General features: G+C 45.4%; 1 protein-coding gene across 1 annotated transcript in view; it reads right to left on the reverse strand.

Annotated features, from left to right (window-relative positions):
- elfn2a (extracellular leucine-rich repeat and fibronectin type III domain containing 2a) overlaps positions 1 to 6,321 on the reverse strand; it is a 6,985-nt gene extending 664 nt beyond the window's left edge. Inside the window, exon 1 of the mRNA XM_017459018.3 lies at positions 1 to 6,321. This exon is cut by the window's left edge and continues 664 nt beyond it. Within this exon, the coding sequence (XP_017314507.1) occupies positions 3,280 to 6,012 (2,733 nt within the window). The 5' untranslated portion in view covers positions 6,013 to 6,321 and the 3' untranslated portion in view covers positions 1 to 3,279.
- Between the last annotated feature and the right edge of the window lie 2,670 nt (positions 6,322 to 8,991).

An 8,991-nucleotide genomic window follows, 5' to 3' on the forward strand; every position in this document is an offset into this window, starting at 1 on the left:
AAGCCGTTGTTGTAAATGGACTATTTTAAGTGAAGCACCCTGACACACCAAGCCATCGTTTAAAAAGAGTGTATCTCGTTAGCACCCGTACTGCTGAGTGAGTGAGCGCTCTGATTGGCTGTTCAGTGCAGGAAGTGGTGGCTCGGCGGTTAAGACTGAGCTATTTGATGGGAAAGTCTTGAGGGTGTGAGGTCAAATCCCAGAATCGCCAAACTGCCCGCCTTTAACCTAGACTCAAAGTTAAACCTCAGCTGCTGGATAAATGAGCAAATGGAGGTAATGAGGAAGTGACATGAGAAAAGCAAGAAAACACCAAGAAAGCTGTTTTAAACAAAAAACATATGATGTGAAAGCTGGGATTGGTCTGCCAAGGCCTCTGCCTTCGACTGCCGCTCAATCCGGAAGCTTTCTGGCACGTCCAACTGGGAGACGTTCCCTGGGATCACCTGGATATCCCCATGGACGAACTGGAGGAGGTGGCTAGGGAGAAGGAGGTCTGGGTATCTCTACTTAGACTGCTGCCCCTGCGACCCGGACCCGGATAAGCTGGCGTGGAAGTTATCCACTCTCAGCACTCCACATTGAGCAACGTGATCGGTTTGACTTCCTGTTTCGAGTTTCAAGTGGTGTGAGTGCACTGAGAACGTGGTGAAAAACTTCTCCTTAGTTGCAGGAATTCCTGTGCGATGACGGACCGTGATCTTAAAAAAAGAAAACCTGTGATTCTGAGCCCCACCTCCAAAACGAGCTCGGAATCAGTCCTGGCGCAGACTCGAGTACAGACACGCCCTCCGTGTAGGAGGAGCAGAGTGTATAAACACATGCATGGTGATGTAAAAATGACTGGCTATGTCTACCATCACACTGAAAGGGTTGCTAGCTGCTATGATATCTAGTGCAGCATTATTTATGGGCTTTGGAAGAGGTTTATTCTTTCTATGTTTCGAAGATGATAATGAATGCAGAAGACTGCCCCCTCCTGGTGGCGGAACTGTTAGTAATCTTCAGACGGATGCTGAATGGTCGTGCACAGCGACTTTCACCTCTCGTCCTGCCTTTTCCCCATACGGTCAGTGGGGTTGGTGTATCGGGGTCCTTACGCAAACGCAGAGCGATTCCTATCTCTGTGGCGTCATTTCCTCCATCCAGAAGCGCATTCTGGGTAATGACCTGACTCGAGAATCTACAATGAGCTATAATCGTATAAAAATCTTACTGTGGCAGCATTAATCATACCGGCACATATATATACGAGATGATCTATTTAACCGTAAAAGGGAAAATGAATGCAGTCCTTTTAATCTGCTAAGCGTGTGCATTAATGCTTGGATTAAGTCTTATTAACTCTGATGTGAGAGCTCTCACAGGAAATGTAACTCCAGTCAGGTCTTATATCCAATTACAGAAACTTGTTTAAGGTAAAAAAATATGACTCCAAAACTTGACCCATACTGTAGACTCTCTAATATGAATTTCATTTAGAAATGGAGCTCACGGGAATTCTGGCTGTTCTGCGTCAACTCTCAATCACACCATATTGATCCTTATCCATCTGTGGACATATCACAGTCCGTCCTAAGTGCCAGACGCCCTGAACACACTTGCCAAAGGGGTCAACGTAAGGTAATTAACCAGGCCGAAACTTGATGCCACACCGAGTTCACTGTCCGATGTATAGAAATACAGAAATCTTATATTTTCCAGCACAACTACACTAATAAGCGAGCTAGCGTTACGAATTCCTGCACTAGCAAACCGAGTTCATGTCAGGAAGCTTATTGTATGACTTTGACCGGCCACAGAGTTCAAATCGGCTCTGATTTTATTCACTTATCCAATTCATTAATGCCTTCTGGTCTCCTGGCGTTTCTGTCGTCCAGGGATCAGTTGGCAACTCCAGGGGTGCATTATGGGTAATGACCTCACTGGACCATGCACAATTAATTCCAATCACATGTTGAGTGTGGCAGTGTTAATATCAGCACTTTCACAAAGTAACACCTTACCTTTTGAAAGGGTATGGATAAGGTTCTCCCGGTATTCCATATAACAGTGCCCGATTTTAAAAAATTCCGAGTAGAGATAGTGTAAGTCGCTATAGGATTAGAAGGAATGCAGGAAGAGAAGAAAATGTAATCGATCATGCTGGGTCATTGAAATACTTATTATAAAAAACCCTTAGATAACGTTAGTAAATCTCTTCGACTTACTGCGCCCGGACAATCAAGTTAAACGATATTCACGACTAGTTTTTCAATCTCGTTCCAATTAAAAGAGTAAGACTACGTTAGATAAGCATCCATCGTCTGCATCATTCATCACAGAACTAACTGGAAATAACACACGTCAGAGTAATGACAAAAACATAGCATTTGCATTAGCATAAGTATCTGTGTTACGATGTACAACTGTACAAATCCAAGGCTGCTGTTTCTTAAAGAGCCCGTGCCTCTTCTGACGGAGCGCCGTCACGCCCCAAATCCTCTTTTTAATTTCATTTTTGTTCGCTCAAATCCCCCGACAGTCCTCTTACGTTTTGGTAGCGTTTTCCGGAATCACAAATGAACAGCAAATCTCCCAGGCAAAATCTGGAACGTAATAAATTAGACCTGGCTGTGCTACAAGAGAGGATAAATAAATAAATAAATAAATAAATAAATAAATAGATAGATAAAGAACAGCTTCAATATGAGCTGTTATGCTTCCTGAATGTAAAGTATAAGCAATTCTCTGCCTGTGCATTGAAAAAGCAAGCCCACTGCACTGGGAGGAACATGTGTAGATGTCACGAATCGATGAGCATGCTTAGACTGAATAGAGCGGGTAAAGAGAAGGAGCAGGGTCTTCAGAATTTGCTTTGTGCTATAGTCAAACCTGTTATTTATCTTTTCACTTAAAGCTGAGAACAATTAACGAAATAACCATGCCTTACTGTTGTCCCTAAACTTAGTCGAGATAGCACAAATACCGCTAATCACTTCTTTGCGTATGTTTTCCTTTTTGAATTAAATTGGAATGATTGCAGACAACACAAATAAACAATTTCAGCAATGAAATTAGGTCATTCTGAACTCTCCTTAAGCACCAGATTTCCTCTGCAATTTTTATCACTTGATGATCTTTTCTTTTCCGACACTTTTTTTCATGATACTGTGTGTAATCCAGATTTCACTCAAACGCTCGTCTCTGTGGATGCACTCGAAGACCAAAGTACTTAGCTTTCTCAAGAATCGCTTTCCTCTTCTCTGCAGCCGTGTGCCGTAGTGCCTCTCCGTCGACTTACAGTTTCTGTTGTGCAGATACCCCTTTCCAAAAGTCAAGAATGTCATGCAAGTCCTCATCCTTCGCAAACTGCACCTTCTTCCGAAGCGCGTGTCCGGCTGCTATGTAGGCGTCCTGACGAGGGCTCTTTTTATAAGGACGAAAACGCTCCCAGATCTTCAGAGTGGTCTCGGACGAGTACTCGGGGCTGGACGAGTATCCCGAGTAGTTGTGGTGCCGTGGCGAGAGCTGGGAATAGGCAGCGTCCCTCTTGGTGCGAGAGAGGGGCTTTAGGAAAGAAGCTTTCTGGGCAGGGGAGTCGGCGGCACCCTCATAGTAGAGAGCGGGGAAGGAGTGTCGGTGCTCTGAGCAGTGGTAGTCTGGGTGCACCTCCAGGAGGTGCTGTTGAGCTGGAACTACACCACCACATCCACCCGAACCACCACTGCCACCACCGGCTCCTCCTCCTCCCCCGTTGCCACCTTCTCCTCTGCTATTACTGCCCCCTTGCGCCCCCACCAGAGGGAGCCTATCGAGGGGCTCCCCGCACCGAAGAGGACTGCCTTTTTCTGGAAACTTGCAGGAATCTGGACTCCGAGGCTCAGGAACGTCCAGGCTAAAGACCCTAGCATTTTTACTGGGTGCTCCAGAGGAGACACCGCAGCGATTCTTCACGTTGAGAGCGACAACAGCTGCATCAGCACTCAGTTGCCGCTGTAGAGGCCGTGCTGCTGTAACAGGAGGTGGGTCCCTGTAGGGTGGGGATAGAAAACCACCTCCACTGATTCCAGGTCTCTCCGACAGAGGCATGACTAGAGGCACAGGGGGTAGATGGGGGATTTTAGGAGAAGACATGATTGGGCATGTGTCTGTTGGAGAAAGTGGGATGAGTCCTCTGGAGGAGGAGGTACTACACTGAGGTGGAGAGGAGGAGTTTATGGCTGCGGTGGCAGCAACTCCGGAGTCCAGCTTTAGCGCATCTATGCAGTTGTTGATGATCTGGTTCACTTTGTCCACCTCCTTTGCAATGGTAGAGATTTCGGATGTTGATCCTCGGCCACCGTCATCCGAGTCCTCTCCTGCATCTATTCCGTTTACGTCCCTCCTTATCTCATCCTCTGAAACTGGCATAGCTCCATCCTTTAAACGTTCCTCCCCTCGCACATCCATGTAATTCCCCTTACTGCTGGTCATGGCCTCCGAGAAAGCGGTGGCCATCTTGTCGGCCTGGGGAAGTGTCGAGAGCCGGGAGGAGCTGGTGTTGGCAGAACTGTGGAGCATTCCCATGCTAGAGGAAGTGGATTGGGACAACTTGCTGTGGTAATGCTGATGGTGTACTTGTTCTTGGAGTTTTTGCAAAACTGAGGGGTCTTTGGCAGCTGCAGCTGCTGCCTCAGGACCATACCGCATTTCTAAGATAGTTTTCTTGACACTTATAGAGTTCTCTTTCTCCTCCTGAATCCGCCGCCTGCGTAGGCAGTAGTACACCAAACCCAACACGATGACCATGCCGAACAGACAGCCCAGAATGGTCATTATGTAGTGAGTGGTGGTCGACGGCCCAGCACGCAGATCATCAGGTCCAGGAGATCTTGTGGCAAAATTCAAACAAGTGTGGTTGTAGCGCTGTGAGTTACGAATTGAGGCTACACAGAAGGTATAATCTGTGTGGGGTTTCAGTGTGCTGAGTGTGACTATCTCTTTCTTTTTCTTTAGGTTCATAATATCCGACACATAGCTGTGGTTGTACTGCACCAGGATGTACATCTTGCTGTAAGGCCGAGGGATCTGAACCAGCAATGAGGCCGATGAAAGCGAAACGGAATGCAGCCTGATGCTAGGGCTGTATGATGAAATCGCAGTTGACGAGGTTGTGGGTTGCTGATATGGTCCCATCTGGTCGGGGATATCTGGACCTATTCCAGAAGAATCCAGATCTGGAGGCAGGGAGGTCATCCCAGGAATAATGACTCCATCTTTGCAAATGGACGATAAGATAGAGTGGGCATTGCGGATGTGGCTGGCAATTGGACTTAGTAAAGGATATCCAGAAAGTTCCTTTGGGGTTTCACATTGCAGCCTGTCGTAGGTGTGGGTGACATTATTAAATGCGTCCAGCCAGTTTAGGAAGCTGTACAGCTCACAGCCACAGTGAAAAGGATTCCCCGCCAGCTCACACACCATTAGATGTCCAAGAACTGTGAAGCTGGACTGGTCCAGCCTGGCCAGCTTGTTGGAGGACAAGTCAAGGCTGCTCAGACTGGGACTCTCCCAGAAAGCATTGGTAGCAATCACCTCAATGAGGTTGTGTTGCAAAAACAAGCACTGCATTCTTCCCAGGCCTCTCAGCATGCCTTCTGTAAGGTTTGTTAGCTTGTTGTAGCCCAGTTGTAGCACTTGAAGGTTAGCTTGTCCCGCAAAGGCACCATCCTCAATGTAGGAGATCTCGTTCTTGGTGAGATTGAGATCGGTGAGGTTGGTGAAACGACTCATGGAGCTGAAAAAGATGGCTTTCAGCTTGTTCTCGTTCAAACGCAGATCGTGCACAGTGTTGTTAATGTGCTGTGGGATTGTTTCGTATGGTGGTTGGTTCTGGCTGCAGATCGCCAACCACACGTATCCTTTATCACCCTCGATAAGCCAGCAGTCGCCCCTCACTAATGTTAGTTGTGGGAGGAAAAATAGGGCAAGAATCATGAATGAGCGGGCATGGGAAGAGGATTTAGAGAGGCTGGATCCTCTGGTGGCCATTTTCTTCTGAGTAAGGATTGGATTTACTTTGATTTGAGAGCAAAAAGGAAAGAGATTAGCACTTAAAAAAGGGAGAGGTAGCCAAAGGATTAGAAAGTCACAGTTTCAGGAAATGCATGTCCTGAGGGCAACCAACGCTGTACGAGACACAAAGTGTGAAACAATGTCCCCATTTTAAGAGCTCCACATTATAGGGTTACAGCATCAATCTCCAATGAAGTGACTCATGACCCCTGACCTTTTCACCTCACTCTTCTTCAAAATTGGCTGGAAATGGCGAGATATTTGTGCAGATCTGCCAGTCCACCTCAGCGTCTGGAGAACAGACAGAAAAAGACAGAAGTGGGTGTTTTGCTGCACAACACATGAAGCAGTAATGTTTTGAACAGTGAATATTAATTACATACATACATACATATTTATAACACCAGCACAACAGCGCACACTTTGCAGCTTGATGATTTCTCCAGATAATTGAAGGCTTTTTTTAAAAGGAGTAATTGAGTTTCCAGCCCTCATATTCACAGGACAAAACTCATAAAATGCAAATGAAGAACGCAATAAAAACAGCCTCTGTGTTTCCACTGAGTTTATGAGCCAACAATTGATTTAGGGAATCTATTATCTTCAGAAACCGTTTTTTGTTCAAAAGCAGGACCGAACACCTGTTAGGACAAGCTGATAAAAAGGCTAACGGTGTTTTTATTGGTTACGGACAGTTATTGGTGGACCGTACTGCAGTATTTCTCCAGCGTTCAGGCTTTACGAGTCTCTGTGGATAAATTTGTCATATTTACTGTAATCCAATTAACACTGTACGTTGAACCCCCCGGTCCTCCCACAGTGTCTGTAACACCGTGGTGTCTGGGAACAGACACCGAAGAGACCATTCTCCTCTCGCAAAATGTGTAAAACCCCTAACAAACACCCCGAAACCACATCACAACACATTAAAGGTGCATTAAGTTGTTATATGAATGATTTGTTGCTTAGAGAAACCGTGTGTGTGTGTGTGTGTGTGTGTGTGTGTGTGTGTTGGTATAAGTGGAGGAGAGATGAGTCTTTCTGTCTGTTTTAAGCCGAGACAAAGACTTTTAAACAACACAAATGGAAAGTCAGCTGAGGAGAAACTTATAATTAAAGTGTCTAAGACAAAAAGCTTCTCAGACTAGCGGTTTAGTCATTTATTATTGACTTCTTGTGACATTTGATGTTAGAAATACAGACCGGTATTACCTTTATTCACTTTACTCTGTTTATTACTGCTGATTGAAATGAAGTCACAACTGAACAGACAGACAGACAGAGAGAGAGAGAGAGAGAGAGAGAGAGAGAGAGAGAGATGAGGAAAAGATGGACAGGGAGAGAGGCAAACAGAGAGAAAGATGAACAGACAGAGAAAGACAGACAGACAGAAAGATGGACAGAAAGAGACAGACAGAGAGACGGGTAGACAGAGAAAAATATGGACAGACAGCGAGAGAGAGACACACACACACACACACACACACACACACACACACACACACACACACACACACACACGCACACACAGTAAAATCCCTAGCGTTGAATTAACACCCAGAGTGTTTATTTGAGTCCAGTGGACTTATATTAACACTGTAGGGTGTGAATTCAACACTGTGGGTGTTAAATAGACACTGGTGATTTTGCTGTGCAGACAGAGAGACAGACAGAGAGAAAGACGGACACAGGGAGATGGACAGAGAGAAAGACAGACAAAGAGAGAGACAGACTGACAGACAGGCAGAATTATAAAACCATCTAAACTTTCTTTAGAAGGAAAGTCAGGCTTATAAAAGAGACTTTCATCTCTTTATCCCTTCCTTTTTCCCTATTCAGTGCACACACACACACACACACATACATACACACACACACACACACACTGTACATAGACACACACACACACACACACACACACACACAATGTGCTCCTTATATTGCTTCAGGCAACCAACAACACGACTCTGCCCTTCATTCATCTTTATCTGTGTGCATCACATAGTGGACAGAATTGTCCTTACTACACACACACACACACACACACACACACACACACACACACACACACACACACACCACACACACACCACACACACACCCTGAGGCAGTTATGATAGAGAGTGTTATAATAATTACCAGCACTATCTCTCTCTCTCTCTCTCTCTCGCTCGTCTAATTCTCACTCCCTCTTTTCCTGACTCCTTCTCCTTCACTCGCTCTGTTTCTCTCCTCGCTCCCGTCTTCCTTCTGTCTTCCTCTCACCTTTTTTCTTTCTCTCCTCTACTTTCTCTCTGTCCTTAACCAGCATCACTCGTTTAATTGTGACCCAAAGCGATCGTCAGATTCTCATATGAGCGAACGTGCACACGCTCGAACTTTCATCTCATCCTCCAGAAGCACGTTTTCCTCCACCTGGCTTTAACTGGAGCAGAATTCCAGCAACGTCTAGACAACACCCATCCTTTCTTTCTCTGCTCTCCTTCCTGCTCTATGGCTCTTCCTCATGGCCGTGTCACTTCTCACTGCAGAAGGTTGAAGCTGCGATATCAACTCTGTTTTCTATAATTACGGTTTGGATTTCAGATGCTTCTGAACTCTGCAGGACACCGAGGAGATTTGGGATTTAATTATTCGGAGCGATATAAATATGGAGAGTGATGCCCTTTGAAGAAATGTTCCTGTCTCGCTTCACTCCTGACACCCAGCGCTTCAAATTATGCATAATTTGCCCCTTTCTACACTATTATAACACACCACAACCAGGCTGTGAGAAGCTGGAGAAGAACACACACTGGGAAACGCTCCAGGCAAACACAATATTACTGCTGAACAGTATACTGGAGATACCATCAACTCAACACTAATAATAATAATAATCATCATCATCATCATCATCATTCTACTACATAGACCTACTATTCATTGATTATAGTCTTTGTTTTGAATTTCAAC

This window comes from Ictalurus punctatus, chromosome 27 (genome assembly GCF_001660625.3).
Source record: "Ictalurus punctatus breed USDA103 chromosome 27, Coco_2.0, whole genome shotgun sequence".
Lineage (NCBI taxonomy): Eukaryota > Metazoa > Chordata > Actinopteri > Siluriformes > Ictaluridae > Ictalurus > Ictalurus punctatus.